This window comes from Diadema setosum, chromosome 8 (genome assembly GCF_964275005.1).
Source record: "Diadema setosum chromosome 8, eeDiaSeto1, whole genome shotgun sequence".
Classification (NCBI taxonomy): domain Eukaryota; kingdom Metazoa; phylum Echinodermata; class Echinoidea; order Diadematoida; family Diadematidae; genus Diadema; species Diadema setosum.
In genome coordinates, this window is record NC_092692.1 from 33,842,544 (window position 1) to 33,860,172 (window position 17,629).

Here is a 17,629-nt window from a genome sequence, read left to right on the forward strand (position 1 = left end):
GTGTGTGTTCTTGTGTTTTATGATACTATATACTGCTATACATAGTCATTTTGAAACTGAACACATTTTATAATTTTCCACAGCGCCATGGGTATATATATTTTTTTAATTTTAACGTAGAAGTTTTTTTTTTATGGTTTATCAGAGTCCATTATTACCATTGTTATCATGAAGATTATCATAATTACAAAGAGTGTCGGACATTTATTTTGTCTACGCAGTGTGATCTTACTCTCTTGACACGTGTCGCCGGTATACCCCGAGGTACAGAGACACCGGAACGCGTTCTCCAGGTCCACGCAGTCTCCTCCGTTTTGGCACGGATCGCTGTTACATTCATCAAATTCTGACAGAGTGAGACCAGACAAAAGATTTCTTCATTACACTATTCCCGATTCCCGTCGTGTGAATGTCTTCGCCCAGACTTCATATCTCTGACAGCTATTCATCTCATGCACGTATGGCATCATGAGCACTAAATTCACTTTTCACTCTTGTTGAGAGAGATTTTCCTACGGCCGATGGTTTCATAAGTACATTCTGCTATGTACACACATAGATAGAAAACTATTCAGCTATATTACGTACTGAGACACATACCTGTGCAAGTTAGACATGTGTATTCTACCCTTTATATATATTTTTTTTTTTCACAAAGAAATTTTAGTCACTTATCAACATTATTTAAGTACAAGTAAATATCACAGTACATGAAACATCGAACAAATACATTGTAGTACGCTTTGATGGGCAGCTACAAACAGTCTAAATAATATGAATACGATTCCAAACCTTTAGTTTTTCAGGCATTATCATATTCATCTACTTTCTTCGTTTGCCTTAAGAAATGACAAAATTCGCAAAACTCTAATGATTTCTTTTGTTTCTGGCAGAAAATATAAAGTAATTTGCATACCAAAAAACAAACAAACAAACAAACACATTGTAACACATAAAACACACTGTACCACGAAGGCCCGAATTCACGAAAGTGGTACAAATGGAACCATGGTTTAAACCATGGACAAAAATAATGGAGCGCCAAGTGTCGCATGGAATATTTCGTTACGAAATCAGTTATTTCGTCGATGAAATGATTATTTTGTAACGAAATAACAACATTTTCTAGCTAAATGAACATTTCGTCCACGAAATGATAATTTCGTTAACGAAACGGTCATTTTGTCGACGAAATGACCAATTTCGTAACGAAATATTCTGTACGACACTTTGCGCTCCATGGTTTTTGTCCATGGTTTAAACCATGGTTTCATTTGTACCACCTTCGTGAATTCGGGCCACAAGGTTTTCTGTAAAACCGAGTATAGAAGTACGTCTAGCATTCATTTTAGTCAGACAGTTCAGCATTGTACCGTCTATATAGTACAGGAGAAACCTTTTTAAAGACCTTCACCACCTTACTCTAGGAAGAGAACATAATCATAATGTGATGATATGCTATAAAGGGATGATATACAGTTTCGGTTGAGATGGGGCTACAGGTTCCCAACGTTTGTTTTGCTTGTTATGTTTTATGATGATTTTTGAGATAATGAGAAACTTCATGAAATATGAAAGCATTTGCTTTGAAATGACTGAGATATCGTAAAACAAAATAATCAAAATGAAAGGTGGGATACACTTTTTATTAAGATCGCTTTGTTTTTTGTTTGTTTGTTTGTTTGTTTGTTTGTTGTTTTTTTTTTGGGGGGGGGGATAACATAACCATTTCAAAACCGATTTTCCTCAAAGGAACTTTGAATTCTTCTTTCAGAATTGTTTGCTCCTTAACATTTCATATAGTGATTTCTAAGTATCTTATAAAAAGTTAAAGGCTGAGTCCTCACTTCAACTAATACTATATCATCCCTTTAAACATGTTAAAGTTGATAATGATAGCGACACTTCTTGATATCAAAATCTCTTGAGTATAACTATCATGGTGAATTAATGCTACGACTGGCTTCCATTACTCCATCATCCATCTCATCGATTGAGGAAATATCTGCATTATCAGAGTGTCTTTTCTTGTAATTCGTTACGAATTTTCTTGTTATTGTCTTTCTTTATTTGTAATTTCTCACCTTCTTCACAGAGGGTTCCAAAGTATCCAACTGGACACGAGCAAAAGAAGAATCCCGGCCGATCACGGCATTGTCCACCCCGTAAGCACGGATTACTCAAACACTCGTCGATATCTGAAAAGAAGGTTTGAACAGTTAGGTGACACTGATCACTAATAAAAACACACAAGAACAATCAGAAACAGCGTGGAATCAACTTTTGATCAGTTTACGTAAATGTCAGCATACAAAAATCAACAAGTTACGTTGATGTTTAAGCGATTTCTGACGCCTGTCAAATGAAGCATTCGATATTAGTGTAATTTCTGTAGAAGGGTGATCTTCTTTTACTAGTGGTGGTGAGGAGGTAAACCAGTATATTCACATTTTTTTTTTCTTCTACATATTCTACCTGTGAAAATCAGCTGATAAGAAATAGTAATCGTGGGGCTATCAATTTCTCCATAAATACGTAGACAATAACATCACTGTATATTTCTCCCAAAAACGGAAGAGAAGTGGAAAATCATCTTCTCCTATCTGTGAGAATGTTTCCTTTCTCAAATCGAGCATATTTTCAGCCCATATTGATCTTCCTGTCTTCTTCAACCGGACTTTTACTTACGATCATTGATCGAATCAAGTCTTCAAAACACTTGTAGTGTGCATCATTCTATATAATTACAACAGTCTGTTTGTTGGTCGTTCCCCCTGCTCATCTTGCTCTTGTATGGCGACAGTCAACGTTCGCCCACTGTAAGACGGTTTGTGTTTTTTTGGACACTTACCCGTCCCACAGAGATCCCCTTCGAAGCCTTGCACGCACTGACACGTGAAACTGTTAGCTCCATCCACGCATAATCCGCCATTTTGACACGGATTGCTGGTGCACTCATCCCGGTCTGAAAAAAAAAAAGAAAAGAAAAAAGGATGAATTAAGACACGAATGAAACACCACGTTGGGGTCATCTTCCCCTCTGTAACGAGATTCATCAATGCATATACACTTTGGAATTTAATCGTATTACTTTGTTGTTTCTTTACGTCATTAACAAATGAACAAGTATATTAATTCAAGGTTACCTCACTGGATGCATATAATACTATGTGAAATTATTTTAAGAGTAACCCATGATTTTTTCTTCTGAAAGCACGATGACTATAGTTTTGAGTAACTGTAAATATATCATGGTCCTAACAGTCAACTGCAAAAGGGCAATAATAATATCATTCGAGCGGTACCAGTTGTTTTGCTAACGTGGGTCAAACACTATAAGAAGAGTGAGAAGTTGTACAGTACTTACTGAATTCACAAGTCGATCCAAGATATCCCTCGGGACACTCGCATCTAAAGGCGTTAAACTCGTCCAGGCAAATCCCGCCATTCTGACACGGATCGCTGTCACACTCATTAACCTCTGCAATGTACATAAAAAAACAGACAAACATGAGGAATAAGAGTTGTTATGTGTAAGTTTTCATTTCAGACTCTTTCAAAGATCCCTAGCTGCCTTTGTATACAATCTCCTCTTGTATATATACCGGCGTAGCACCATCTAAATCAAAAATTTAAACTAAGGCAATCCACTCTAAAACCCAAGTATCAATAGGAAGGTTTAGATTTTCGCAACGTTGACGTTCAGGAGAAGTAAAAAATAAAAAACAGAAAACTGTTTTGGGCGTGCTCAAAATCGCTTATGCAAAACGATCTCGCGTCGTCTCAGTTCTTACGACTAGTTGTGGGCCATTTTAGCGGCCGATCAAATTCACGACGCAGAGAGATACTTGGTGCAATGATCATATAGGGCGCCGTTTTACTTTGAATAGGCTGCGTTCTCGAAAAATTCTAAGCTACTTTGCAACATGAAGCAGGGAGAGAGGAGAGATCTCAATCGTCGTCTTAACGTACTCATCGAAAATCTAAAGCTCCCTGTTACATCAAGAAGCCGCTGTGCCTGAATATATAGGCCTATCAATAGGCCCCAAGTAAAATAAAAGTCCCCAAGCTGCAGCGGTTGATGTCCTTGCAATTCACTTTATCCTCATTGCCTTTGGTCTTTTGGGAGGGACCTAAAACCATCAGTATCCTGGTTGCTGGATTAACCATTCATCACTTCCTTTAGGGACCAACTATTAAAAACACAATAATTAATACCATATAAAGTTCTTGAAGACAATCAAACCTGTATGGCTACTGATGATAGCTAAAAAAGAAAAAAAGCTCAGAATCTTCCAGAACCCGAATGTGTCGACAGTAGATAATAGATTATGAACTCTTTCTCATTGTAATTTAAACCACTTCAAATCAGAGCAAAAACACCTCCGACACCCCCCCCCCCCCGAATAAAAAAGAACCACCAAATAAAAAAGGGGGAAAAGCCGCTCAGAGAATGATTAGAAATCACATCATGATAGCTTCAGTATGAACTGAAAAGAGACACTGATTACGTAGTTGTCGTGATCTCTCTCCCCCCCTCTCTCCCTCTCTCTCTCTCCCTCCCTCTCTCCCTCTCTCTCTCTCTCTCTCTCTCCCTCCCTCTCTCCCTCTCTCTCTCTCTCTCTCATTACAGCCAATCACACGCTGCGTTGCCTGGTAACAGCGTTTCTATGACGACATACCTTGTTGGCATCTGTCTCCCGCGTACCCAGATGGGCAGACACAATCGAAGGCGTCTGCAAGGTTGTTACAGAATCCTCCATTTTGGCACGGGGCGCTGTCACATTCGTTCAGATCTGGTAACAAACAATGCATTTTTGAAATAATTTGGGCTGTTACAAATGAAGATAAAGAAAATAATTATTGTTCATCCTAATTTTACATGGCATTGTAGACATATATATTTGAATGACACAAGATTTGATTAATTTGTTATAGATCGTGTATTTGCAATCTGGTTTTGCATCTTAACATAAAATAATACCACGTCAAAAGGGAACAATACACAAAAGCATGCCCGTGAAATTCCAGCCATTTTCATTCAAAAGATTTGTCTGTAAACAAACGAACAAACAAAAACTTGCAATTAGATGAGTCGTAATTTCTAATGTTTCATTATATCCTTACCTTAAAATGATTTTTTTTCCTCGAAGGAGTGTATAGAGTAATAATTTTAAACCTCTGAGAAACAGATATCCAGCAACGTCATAAACATTGGTTATGAGTCGCACTGGTTATGACAAGAAATGTTTATCACGTAGGCAGTGATTTACTGAGGTAGTTTTACCATAATGTTGGCTCACACCTGCTGAAGCAAAGCAAACTCACCGATTTCACATCGATCACCACTATAACCACTCGTGCAGGTGCATTGGTAGCTGTTGAAGCCGTCCAGACAAATGCCGCCATTCAAACAGGGACCGCTCGCACAATCGTCCACATCTGAAATTAATATGATAGATAACTTATTTTACAAAGTTTCATATTTTAACAGAGAGGTTTGGTCATTTACCATAAAAGTACTTTCTAAAAAGGAATCTTGACAAGAATTTGCAAATTCGAACAAAATATCCTTACAATGTGCTCACACAGAGGAGCTGAGCTAATATTTGGCAACCGAGTTAGATATTAAACTCAACACATTGGTCAACATTATTCCAAGGTGACCTTTTTGAATTTTATATACATTAAGTATCCCCTCTGTAACGATCGATTCCTTAATCTAGGCACATGTTACGAGTGTGTACGAAAATTCAAACTCATGTGCTAAAAATATTAAATCAGAGTCGCATACCCCGATCCTTCGATTAAATGTAGCAAAAACAAAATGATGAAACCTTGTTGTTATAATCAGATAACTGTAAAAACTGTGAATGACATTTTGAGAGCTTGGTCCTTGTTATAGGGAGGTCAAATTTTTATACTATATTGCCTACAGCCTGATAAACTAATAGCATTCACAAACTCAGCATTCAGATCAGTTTACTTATTCTTCAACATATAGCCCAATGAAAATAAAAAATAATCGATCCGTTCATGCACCGTTTGACAGTGAATTTCTGACCTAACTTTCATGTTGTATACAAAAGGCAATCTGTGAGTAATGCTTGCGTTTAACTGGTGTTTTTTTGTTTGTTTGTTTGTTTGTTTGTTTTGGTTTGGTTTTTTTTTTGGAGGGGGGGGGGTCAACTTACTGTCATCACATGTAGGCCCTTCCCACCCTAGCTGGCAGGCACAGGTGAAGAAGCCTCGCTGGTTGAAACACGAACCGCCATTCGAGCACGGTTGGCTGTTACATTCATCCACATCTGTAAATGAAAGTGTTGAAGTATGAAGTCTGATGATCACGTGACCAAGATTTACATGCAAGATCTTGCTTGTGATCCATCTCTCATCTCACTGTTATACACAAGCCAAAGGTCGGCTCTTGTGGGCAATCTCCATTCTCTACGCTATTAAAAAAAAGAACAACTCACTGATACATGTATTGCCATTTCAAGTGGTGCACCGATTCTTATTTATTCATTTTTTTTTTTTGGGGGGGGGGAAGGGATAATTCCATTTATATTCAAGGTGGAAATACCATGAAAACTTTCAAATGTCATTTTGAAATACGTCTTCTTGGACAAGCTTAACACTGTAAAGTCCCCTAAAAGTTGTATGTGGTCCGTGTAAACAAGATGTTGTGCACTCTGCTGTTCTTATCCTATCGTGACATTCGTTGTACACGCTTATTCAAAATACTTAAAAGACGCGCTAAATCAAATTCAAATTCAAATTCAAAATCAAATTTATTTCACATGCTAAAAAGAAAACATCACGTTCATCACGTTCACAATGCAAATCTATTTGATATTTACGAAAATGATAAAAGCCACCAGCCGGACTGACTGGCAGGATTGTTCTCAAACAGGTAAATGTACTTGTGTGTTTATGTTAGCATATGGAAAGGCGCTGGAGTTTAGAAATAGCTTACCTATCTGGCATTCGAGTCCCTGGAAACCCGAGGGACATTCACAGCTATACACGTTTCTCCCGTTCGTACACACGCCCCCATTCTGACAAGGGTTACTGGCACATTCGTTGATATCTGTAATAGTGAGAGAGGCGGAACATACCAATGAGCTCAATGAATGACAAGCATGTAAAGTACTGTAGTAGCCTACTCCAAAAAGAATAGTATACACATAGTGACTGCTAAGAGGGGCACAGTTAAAATTATGGGCCCAAGGTGATGTGAAAATCATAACTATTTTGGTCTTCACATCACAGAGGGCCTACATAATTTTAACTGTGCCCCGAATATCAAGCTGTCATTATTTGTTTTATATACCGAAAATATAGATTCCGAAATATAGATACCGTAGCATTCGTAATCAACGCTGATCGACAGCGCGGCGGTCGTATCATTGGTGCGTACTTGTGATCTATGTGTACGGGGTTGTTGCGACTGTCTGTCTCCAAACGTATTTACAGGGGACAGTCAATCAACTGTGCCCCGGGCACAGTAAATCATGACGTCATTTTGATCAACAATGGGGCACAGCTATTTTCATGACTCCCCTTTTAACCAATCAGATAAGAGGATTCTATATATGACATTTATGAGGTATATAATAGACTCTGATACCACAGGAGGACAATTTACAGCCTCGGATGTAGTCATCAGTATCATTTCTATGAAATGATTCACGTTTCGAGTAGATCGCATTGCAGCTGTTTCTTTTTGTGAAAAACTAACATATTTCCGTTTATTCCGCTTATTACCTTTCACATTCGAAAAAGTTGTAAATAATTAAATATGAGTAATATATATTATCATAATCATATATCAATTTATATATTTTCAAAAAATGAAGATGTGATATTTCAAAAAATGAAGATGTGATATTTAAAAAAACAACAACAACATATATCAGGATATGTATTTTCAAACAGTTGCTGGAGAATTGGCAATGGAATCACACAAAAAATATCTTTTAAATAACTATCATAACGAAGCCGTTGCCAATGAAATATTTTTCTTTCTCGTATGCTTTCTTCACACCATGTTATGAATGAAGGTTTTAATACAATTTATCAATTCATTGTTGAATATTTCATTCTATGCTCAATCGTAACTTTTGAAAGAGAACCTTTAATGTGGATATTTTCTTTTTGGAAGGATACGATACCTGTGTTACAATTAATTCCCTGCCAACCGTCCACACAGGTGCAGGTGTACTGGTTCTGACCGTTGTTACAGACCCCTCCGTTTTGACAGGGAAGAATTTCACATTCGTCGATATCTGTGCAATAAGAGAAAAGCAGAATCATTAAATTGTAACATAGACATGGTTAAAGAATTAATGTCAACGGAATTTGGAATATATGTTACAATATTATTGATAATTTGTGATACCGGTGCAAAACCAGGACGAGATGTTGAGAAAGTTAATCATACAATCTTTATTGGCTTCATTGCTTTGGACTAATTTGATTTGATTTGATTTATTTCTTCTCCGCGTGGCATCATGTACAATTCTTTATCAATATAATCAAACATAATATTATACAAATACGACACTCATTATAGCTAGTTTCTACATTTCAACAACTTCGATTACACATACATCTGTGACATAATTACAGTACATGTGCTATGAATTACCACATACAGAACGGTCGCCAATAATAAGCTATAAGCTTGACCCTTTGGCAACCGATGATACAATTACGCTAATGCAATATAAGAGAGAGAGAGGGAGGGGGGGTCCAACATGATGCTCGTGGATAAGGGGGATAATAGGAGAGACAGAAAGAGTAAGAAAGAGAGGAAGGTGATAGAAACCTTCCGATACCAAGCTTGCCCGGACAACTCACAATACATACATACGTTTGTACGTACATGATTAAAAAAGAATTACAATAATGTATTCACATGTTCACGTACAAATAGACATGATCCAGTGTTGCTATTGTCAAATAAAGGACACATTGAATTAAGAAAAGAAGAGAAATAAGAACAAAAAGTATACACAGTTCAGCGCCCTACAAGGGCGTATAGAAGAGTATAACTTGCCCGACGTAACAAGAATAACAGACAGCAGAGACAAAGGAGTGCAGAATAGGCACAGGTAGGTGCGTCCCGCATGTCAGAGACTGCGGACTATTGCTGTGATTGGTCAATCTAAGTAATATCTTCGTGTTCGTTCGTTGTTTTAATCAACCTGTAGTGCGTCTAAAAAGGAATGGAAGCATTTTTAGGGTCTCGGTCAGGAGTGAACTTTGTATTCAGTGCTGTTGTTCATTCTTGACTAACAGTAAGCTTTCTGGAATGCTTTCACGCTCGATCATGAGAATGTTTTCACTGGTAACTGACAATCAATTAATGCACACAGACTACGAACATGACATACAGCTTAATTACAAAATCAAGGGGGCTGCCTCACTTTCATTAATCATGTGGAGTTCAATTGTTTCACATTTAGCTATTCGTGGGAAGCGCCTTTTGGGATATACTTGTAGGGCCAAGTCGTAACGAGAAACAAAAAGGATGATCCTTGAAACATTAACATCGACGACAAATCAAAACATTATGGTTACAACAATCGCATTTTAGTCATTCAATGATTTTAAGAATGACTTCATCGGCTGGGCTATTAAATAGTGATTAAGATGATACGAGGAGGGGGAAAGGTAAATGGAAAATCTCTCACCGTCTTGACAGTTTGTGCCAGTCCATCCTGGGGGGCAAGTACAGCGGTAGCCATTCACCAGATTCGTGCAGGTGGCCGAGTTGAGACAGGGCGAGCTGTTGCATTCGTTGATTTCTAATAAAGTAACGATAAGAAGACGGATATACTTAACAATGAGACAATTCATCATGTCATTGTGTTTACATTAGTGTCTATTGAATGTATTTACAAAATATAATAAGTCAATCAAATCGTACATCATCTCATAACAATATGAGAGAACAGAGAATATAACAATGCATGAAAATTCTGTCTCGTTGATGCCATAGCCACAATCAACGGAACTGGAAAGAAATGTGTATAACGTAGGTATAATGTATACATGTATTAAGGTATATATATATATATATATATATATATAATATGATGGTATTATTATCCGCGTGTTGGAATAAGAGCATGAAGACGATGAAGACAAACAAGTTGACATAATGCATTAGAATCCAACTTCATTTATTTGTAAACCAAATTTTCGACCCTGAGGAAGATCCGTGCAAGGGTCGAAAATTTGGTTTACAAATAAATGAAGTTGGATTCTAATGCATTATGTCAACTTGTTTGTCTTCATCGTCTATATATATAATATAATATAGTACAATATATAGTAGGATGGAAGGCGTTGCTTTATTAGTGACTTAGCTGGACAGTCTAGCTGACGAGGCTTCGGCCGAAACAGACTGTCCAGCTAAGTCACTAATAAAGCAACGCCTTCCATCCTACTGTATATTTTACTACATGGACTCCTATATAGTTGAGCACTGTCAGCCATATTGCAGTTCACACTCTTCTTACGTATATATAATACATATATATATATATATATATATATATATATATAAATATATATATATATATATATATATATATATATATATATATATATATATATATATATATATATATATATATATATATATATATATATAATATACATATATATATTATATCTGTTTGTGTGTGTGATGTGTTTGTGTGTGTGCGTGTGTGTGTGTATTTGTTTGTGTGTTGTTACCTCTTTCACAACGGTCGCCTATGTATCCGGGTAGACAGTTACAGAAGAACGCATCGACGAGATCTGTGCAAGCTCCTCCATGGGTGCAGGGATTGCTGTAACACTCGTTGGTTTCTACAAAGGAGAGCACAGGAAAAAAAATGGCAGCCATTAAGCGCAGAAAAATATACATTTTGTATGATTATTTTTTATATCATTCTGAGTTCGAGCTCGCTCATGATATCTATCCCTACTTTATTCCAGTGGTGTGGACATACTTTGAGCAGTACTTTACACATGGTCTTTAAAGGTGGCTTCCCCCGTTGCCATTTGAAGCATTTCGGAAATTTAGAACAATACCAAAAACTCAAAGTTAAACCTTCAAGGGTGCACAATTTTTATCGCATGTGTCAATATTCATCCCGATCCCCTACTCTTCACTCATTATTTTGATGATTTTATGTGACGGTCTTTTCTCGCATTAACCGATCCTTTCTTGTAAAGGCAAACTGAGACCCTCACCCCTCGGGATTAGGAGTGACTCCATTGCGTCACACACTCACCAGTTTCGCAATTGTATCCTTGGTATCCATCCAAACACTCACAAGTGTAATAATTGAGCTCATTAATGCAAGTCCCGTTGTTTTGACAGGGATCACTGCTGCACTCGTTGATATCTGCGAAGCAATAATAAAGATACCGGAAAGTCACGAACACAAGTCATAAATTATGAATCTATATAATCCGTGTACATGAAAGGCAAGACATGAATGCTTTTAAAATTTAATCTACAATTGTGACACTCATTTTTAAGATATCATTCTCTTAACATGTCATGTATTATGTTTTGAATGAAAGAAAGGATAACTTAGGTAATATGAGATAAGAATAGCTTTATACGTGCCTATAAACATCGTCCTTTACCATTAACGCTCCCAAGAAATGATATCTTATTAATTCAGGCTAAGAAGAGCTCGGTCGACAGATTAAACCATCAGCTACTGACAGATGAGAGCAAATAAAACGAGGGACATTCCTGGATGAACAGAACCACCGTAATAGATTCAACTTTGCACCTTAACCAGTGTCACACTGGGAACACCCTTATGAGTGAAACTAATTTGAACCTTTCAGACCAGTGTCACAATGTAAGCACCTTTCTGATCTGAAAGGTGTGGTCTAAAACTTTAAAGGTATAAAGTTGAACCTACGTATTTTGCTCAGTGTGTATGGTCCACTTTGTGTGCCAAATTTTCTTATATGAATAATTCTATAGAAAGACGGATAGCTAAATGTTGTAATTATATATATATATATTCACCGTCTTTATATATATCATATAACACACATATTATATGAATATGAATATAGACCTAATTATATTCATACGTATAAAATAGGATACTCACCGCTTTCGCACATACTTCCAGTGAAACCGGCTGGGCAAATACAAACCCAAGAGCCAAGTTGGTCCGTGCAAGCTGCTCCATTGAGGCAGGGGTCACTCTGACATTCGTTGATTTCTAATGAAGAGAGTATTGGATAATAATATGTCGTATCAGCATGACAAGGATCACTTACATCATTGCACAAGTACGGGCTCAATCTGGTCATTATTTGTCTGCTATTATACATAGCGCACAGGGAAACATTTGATCATCATACTTCTGTGTCATTTAGTGTATTATATCAATGGAATTGACTGAAATTAACTTAGTTGAAGCGTGCTTGAGACCAACTGCAAAGCACGATATGATTGGATAGGAGAACAATTACTCGAAATTGCTCATTTAGTCATCAAATCTCAACAATGAATAGACAAGGCATGGTAAAAGGAGATTGGTGTTGATACATATCTTGAATACAAAAAGAGCTTTCAAAACAGCAGATATACATGCAAGAAATTTACACTCACCAATTTGACATCGGTCACCTGCGTATGCATCCCTGCACCTACAGGTATATCCGTTGATTTCATTCAGACAGGTACCACCGTTTTGACATGGGCTGCTGTTACATTCGTCGATTTCTGTCGAGGCAAGAAATTATCAAATTCAAATGAATAACCACAAAATGCTTTATGCTATTCTACGAGCGCCCAAAAAGACGATACAACGTGCTGCAATGTATTTCTTTTTGAATTGAACAAGAGGTAACTAACTCTTTTATCAGGATTTCTTTTGTACGCAGTGATGACAAGCAATCACTTAGGACGCGGTGATGTGTTAATATGAACGTATGTTGAAAACAATTGTACCAGTCACTCGAAATTTACGCTTTAGATCAACAGTAATGTATTGTATATATAACGAATGACATTCTCCACGTTTTTTATTCAATCTAGTCGTTTCTTCAGGTCCCATACAAATATCAAAAAGTCATAAATCTAATGGAAGTTTAAAACACGTTCATCTCATAAATAATGGTGCATATAACTTCTTCAGAGCCCGTGCAGTCAATATTCAATCAAACATTATCGATTCTCACCGTTGCTACAGGTTATGCCGTCGTAACCGGGCGGGCAGTCGCAGTAGAACTCATTTTCCAGATTTCGACAGGCGCTTCCGTTGGCGCAAGGATTTGATAAGCACTCGTTGATGTCTGTCAAAAGGAAAGACGCACAAAAATTCAGATTGAAGATAGGGAAGGAAACAACGAATGCGTAAGTACGCACCCACATAAACATTAGCATAAACATTTGAGAATCGTACACGGCAACATCATCTCTTAATTGATATGATCATACCTTTCGGACTACGTATCCAATTAGATATCATAGTACGACTTATGTATATGTTTCGATTTTTGTGCTATTTAAGTTATTTCTCATGTGTTTTATGCTCTTACAAACCAATTGTTCGTTTAACTGTATCATATTTATGTTCGTTTTGTTCTCGTTTTTTATTGCATATTGTAATGTATCTCGACGCAGGGCTAACTTGTAAAACAGGCCTTTGTGGCAGTGAATTGGACTACCCTGCTTTTAAAGAAGACTTACTTAATAAATAAATTGATAAATAAATATCAATTATTTCATGAAGCTCTGTACAGAAAGGCTGCCTGCCAGCTATCACCATTTTGTTGCTGTTCTAAATCTTTGCCATGTTTTTTGGAAAGAAAAGGCGGAGATGGCTTTGGATAACTCACCAACATCGCACTGATCACTTGTCCATCCTGGCCTGCAGGTACAAGTGTATCCGTCGATATGGTCGGTACAGGTGGCATTGTTGAAGCATGGACCGCTATGACACTCGTCAATGTCTACGTGTAGAAAAGAAAAGACCCGACACGATGAATATGTTGTATGTACACTATCGTCACTTTTCCTGTTACAACTATTATCATTGCCTGCAGGACTGATAACACAAACACACACACACACACACACACACACACACACACACACACACACATATCGTCAGCGATTTTACAAACCGTCGAATCCGCGAATTTTCGGTCGAAAAATGAAAATTCAGTTTTTTGCTTTTTTCGATTCTTCTTTCATGTATCTATCATGTGTGAAAAATTGGGACCAGAATTTTGTTTCATTTTAAAGATATTCGTGATCATAAAAAAGACGAAAACGTCGAATCGCAAGGAACGTTTTATCAAAGCGTCGAGTCATCGATTCAACTCTTGAGAAATCGGTGATCCTTCGTGGTCGTTTTTTCAAACCGTCGAATGTGAAACCCCGTGGACGTAAAAGGTACGAAAACTTCGTTTTTACTTCCCTGAATCGAGTGTATTGTTGTTGTATTGCTTAAATTAGGTACAATTTACATTCTCAATTTCTTTAACAACAATTTTATGTTTGAAATTAAGATGAAATTTGCCTTTAAAGGTATCGTAGCAAAGACTCCCCAAATCTAGTCCCACATGCGTAATTTGATGTCATGTTCCCCTAGTGTGTAGACACGTAGACACACGTCGCCTGCGTAGTTCTTACCGGTGGGTATAGCCGTAGAGACGCAGCACAGAGGCCTACAGTGTCTATCCATCCATCAAACTACACAATTCAATTGTTGTAGGTACTCCCAACACAAGGATCTCTGCCCGCTTCAGACTATAGGAAATGTTTGTCTCTCTGTTTCAGCGATGTTACCTTGTTTTAGTCCTTATTCCTTTATTTTAAAACTTAAAAGATCTCTCAAGGAAGTTTCATGATCCACCAATGCACCATAAACCCAGGATAGCCCATTTCTAAACTTAAACATTCAGTAACACTTTGATTTGAATTTACAGAAAATATAATCTGATAATAAGCTAAGGACAAGGGATTGAGCTAGCTTGACATTGAGAACACCAGTACCGGTACAGTATAGTACTACTAAAACTACTAGAGACTTGAGTACTGTACTACTGGTACTAAATTTACACTACTAGCTAGATCTAGTAGTAGTAGTAGATAGATATGTCAACTGATTTATTGGTATCTATGGAATTCTAGTACAGTAGATATATGTAAGTAGATGGACAGTTTATTTCTTTTTCTCTTGTATTATACAGCCCACTAGTTCGACATTGAAAACAGGTCCATGAGTCATACAGCTCACGAGTCATACAGCCCATGAGTTAGACACTAGGCAAATAAAGCCCATGAGTTCGACACTAGGTAAAAACATCCCACGAGTTCCACAGATATAACATGGGGCTTAATGTGTCGGTCTCGTGGGCTTTGTTAGCTTTAATAGTGTCGAACTAATGGGCTGTATGACTCGTGAGCTCCATAACTCATGGGCTGTATGACTTGTATGTTGTATGACTCGTTGAGTCGTGGGCTGTATGACTCGTGGGTGTCAGTCTCGTGACGTGCACCCGTGTCAACGTATTAAATGTACTGGTACCACTGATATTTTTGTCACTGAGCTCCTATAAGAGTAAAGTAAAACCTAGGCTATGGCCTAGGCTTGCATAAGTGATAGCGCGTAGCGATCACATCCTTACCAATTCAAGAGGTCTGAACTGTGAAATGGGATCTCAAGTAAAAGAGCTAGAATCACCTAGAGGGCTCTATAGTGGCTACACATATTCTGCTAGACCCCAAATTCTACAACTGTAAGGGAGTTCTTCCCCCAAATGGAATTGAATATCACTTCACTAGATAGGTAACCAATAGTCCTAAATAGATTGTGTTGCATTTTTTTTTCATTGCTTTTTTGAATAATGAAATGTCTTATTTAGATCAAGAACATACAGTATCTAGTGACTACACTATTTGGTCTGTACTATATCCTGCACATGGAGTCTATATGAAATTATTTTTGCCCCATATTTCTGATTTTTCCTTTCCCTAGTGTCATTGGGATCCAGTTCACAATTAAGATACTTTCTGTACTAGATTGCACCTTCATGTTAGATCTTATGCTGGGTCTGCATAATTCCTATAGTTTGCTTTTCTCTCTTTACCATCCCCTTCTCCCTAGAATAGGAAAAACTTGGCAAAGTCCTGGATGCTCTGGTCAAATGGGACAATGATGGTACAACAAGCATCGTTGCAGTCATGCGGTGATCTCAATGTGTAGAAGAACAGTTTTGAGGATAGGCATCAATATAAAGATGAAATGGCTGAGAGGATGGTGAAGGGGAAAACTGATGCAACTCCTGAGCTCAAAAGAAACAGATGTGGACCAAGAGGAAGAAATAGACATAGTTGTGATCATCAGATAGACCCCTGCTGGAGACAGTGATCACTATTTATCTTACTGGTGAGTCTTCAAATAACTCCCTGCTTCATTCACATCTTGGTTAGAAGAGTATGATTTAACAATAAGGTCTGAACTCTTCTTCCCCCCCCCCCACCCCCAAATGATACTATGTTCACATGCAAGCTAAATCTGTAGCACAGTTCTTTGCCAGGCATAAATGAATGTGATTTAAATTTACTAACTCTAAAACAATGGCATTTAAAGAAGGAATTTCCATCAGATAGATAATATGCCACGGTGTAATTGATAAGTGTGGTGTTACATGAAATAATCTTACAGTTGACGGTTAACAGTATTTGCCTATTGATTTGGGCAAAGTAATTACAGTTACCTGGATATTCTAACTGTATTTTCTTTGTAAGGATATTCTGGTCTCTCTCTCTCTCTCTCTCTCTCTCTCGTTTTTCTTTGCAGTAAAACCATTTCACCACTCAAAGGTATACATACATGTAATACTTACGAAACCAAGTGTTTGGTAGTTGATATGTAATTGTAACAGTTACAATCTCAGTTATCAGTGATAAGCATTTTAATGTATTATCTAAGCTCATAAAAAAGCTTTGTTGTATAGAACATTTGATATTCTTTTTAATTCCAGGACTGATGAAAACAAGCATGCACTTGAATTTCTGCTTCATTAGTTTCCTACATCCTCCATTCATTTTATATGGATTGTAGTGTAACACATTAGAGTTATGAAGAAGATTCATTGAGAAATTCAGTGTAACAAGTTTTGTTTTCACAGTATTTGACTGGCACAATTGTTTGGATTTTTGCACAAATAAATGTAATGCTTTTCATTCTCTTTTGATTCTCTCTGTCATCAATTAGCAAAATCAGCATGTAGGATCTAAGAAGAAATTTATACAATGTTTTATTTTTGTGTAAGTGGAAATAATGTGATCTCCTAACTTGTTCTTTGCTGGCAGACCGTACCAACAAAGGTGATGAGTTAGCAACCACAACATGGCCTCTACCACAACAAGTCGATGAATTCTCTACTCCAACAAAGACAGTTGTTGCTGCTCCTCTTCCAAGATATCCAGTTGATGCTCTCCCTGTTCAAGACTGCCAGTTAGTGCTGCTCCTGCTCAAACATAACCAGTCAGCGATGCTTTAGCTCCAGCCTTGTCATTTGATCCTATTCCAACACAGCCAGCTGGTGCTATTCCTGTTTAAACACTACCAGTTGGTGC

At 37.4% G+C, this 17,629-nt stretch overlaps 1 protein-coding gene across 1 annotated transcript in view; it reads right to left on the reverse strand.

The window, feature by feature from the left end:
• LOC140232215 (uncharacterized) overlaps positions 1-17,629 on the reverse strand; it is a 62,423-nt gene that overhangs the window by 15,288 nt on the left and 29,506 nt on the right. Inside the window, exons 24-39 of the mRNA XM_072312351.1 lie at positions 13,876-13,989; positions 13,216-13,329; positions 12,644-12,757; positions 12,138-12,251; positions 11,292-11,405; positions 10,750-10,863; positions 9,699-9,812; positions 8,175-8,288; positions 6,977-7,090; positions 6,195-6,308; positions 5,329-5,442; positions 4,683-4,796; positions 3,368-3,481; positions 2,852-2,965; positions 2,085-2,198; positions 233-346 (exon numbers count right to left, since the gene is read on the reverse strand). Of these exons, the coding sequence (XP_072168452.1) occupies positions 233-346; positions 2,085-2,198; positions 2,852-2,965; positions 3,368-3,481; positions 4,683-4,796; positions 5,329-5,442; positions 6,195-6,308; positions 6,977-7,090; positions 8,175-8,288; positions 9,699-9,812; positions 10,750-10,863; positions 11,292-11,405; positions 12,138-12,251; positions 12,644-12,757; positions 13,216-13,329; positions 13,876-13,989 (1,824 nt within the window). The remainder of the gene's footprint in view (positions 1-232; positions 347-2,084; positions 2,199-2,851; positions 2,966-3,367; positions 3,482-4,682; positions 4,797-5,328; positions 5,443-6,194; positions 6,309-6,976; positions 7,091-8,174; positions 8,289-9,698; positions 9,813-10,749; positions 10,864-11,291; positions 11,406-12,137; positions 12,252-12,643; positions 12,758-13,215; positions 13,330-13,875; positions 13,990-17,629) is intronic.